The sequence below is a fragment of the Penaeus monodon genome, chromosome 30 (genome assembly GCF_015228065.2).
Source record: "Penaeus monodon isolate SGIC_2016 chromosome 30, NSTDA_Pmon_1, whole genome shotgun sequence".
In the NCBI taxonomy this organism is placed as follows: domain Eukaryota; kingdom Metazoa; phylum Arthropoda; class Malacostraca; order Decapoda; family Penaeidae; genus Penaeus; species Penaeus monodon.
The window spans coordinates 5,402,949-5,404,345 of NC_051415.1; the positions used below are offsets into that span (position 1 = coordinate 5,402,949).

Consider the following 1,397-nt stretch of genomic DNA (forward strand, 5'->3'; position numbering starts at 1 on the left):
GCGAAGACATACGTACATATAAGCGGATGACACTTGATGACTTTCCCAGATTCAACCTGAAGAGCAAGGAAGGTCTGGCCGATAGGAAGGTCCCTGCACAACCTTTGGTCTATTATAACAAGGACGGGAAGGTCAGCCGATATAATTTACGCAAGGTGAGTCATGTTTTCTTAGATTTTGATTAACATTATATTTATTACCTCGTTGGATATATAAAGTTATCGAGAGATTTTATTAACCTTATCATGTTTATCACTTCGGTGATATGTATAGAATGATTTGCCTCGCTTGCCCGGCGGCTTAGAGTAACATAGGGACAGTATTTAGGGGTACACTACTCTATTTTAGGTAACTATTTTCTTTATTACCATGTTGTTTAACTTGCATTAATATATGTATTGCATAGATCGGAGCAGCGACATTCCCTCGATCTCTTAACCTGGGGTAACAGTGTCTATAACGTATTACCCGACCTCCCGAGAAACCAAGTACATTAATATCAGAAAAAAAGAAACCTTTATATAAAAAAGCTCTTATCAATCATCTCTATCCACTAAGTAAACCCCTTTTCCTTCTACAAGTTCGGTGAGCTGCCGTACCACCTGATTCGAGCGCGGAGGTTCGAGGACCTGTACAAACACGTGCTTTTCAACTACCAGTGGCTTCATGCTAAACTCAGCTCATGTCCTCTGCAAGCTGTCCTTTCTGACTTTGAGGACGCCATCTCTCACATCGACGACAGAGATCAGATAAGGTGATGCGATAAGGGTCTTGGGGGATGATAAGAGTTCGTTGTGGGTAAAGGCTGGTGAGGTATGGATAAGGATGTGTGTCATCGACAGTGCAAGGTACAAATTTAGCGTTTCGGGAACTGGACCTTCAGTATAGATTTCGCAAATGGATAAAGATGTGAATTAATAAACAGACTGATAAATAAATGAAAGTATATGTCATCCTCTATTTCTTGCACTGTATTATTATCCATTTTTATTCATACCTCTTATCTATAATAATATAATAGGCATATTAAACTCACCGAGCACAATATTAGATGTGCATAAATGGTCTTTATGTACAATTAACAGTAATAGTTTTGCATAAACTTTTTTATATGATGTAGTTCTTGTTTTAATCTTGGTTTTACCATAAAAAATACTAGTTTAGATATAATATACAACTGTATTTAAACTTAGTCCTTGGCATGCAATTAAACTATAACTTAAAATTCAATAATAAATTTAACGGATAATATAGTTTAGCATTTATAGATGTTTAAATTTTGGATTTAAAATGAAAGCAACCACCAGGTGTGAGTATAGGACAGCATACTTGAAATTTCAGTAAAATTCAGGAGTCGTCCAGAGTAGTATGATCAAGGGAATGTTGTGAATATAGTT

General features: G+C 36.4%; 1 protein-coding gene across 1 annotated transcript in view; it reads left to right on the plus strand.

Moving 5' to 3' along the window:
• Positions 1 to 1,397, plus strand: part of LOC119592277 (NACHT and WD repeat domain-containing protein 2-like) — a 51,166-nt gene that overhangs the window by 33,535 nt on the left and 16,234 nt on the right. The window contains exons 16-17 of the mRNA XM_037941108.1: positions 50 to 155; positions 582 to 754. Of these exons, the coding sequence (XP_037797036.1) occupies positions 50 to 155; positions 582 to 754 (279 nt within the window). The remainder of the gene's footprint in view (positions 1 to 49; positions 156 to 581; positions 755 to 1,397) is intronic.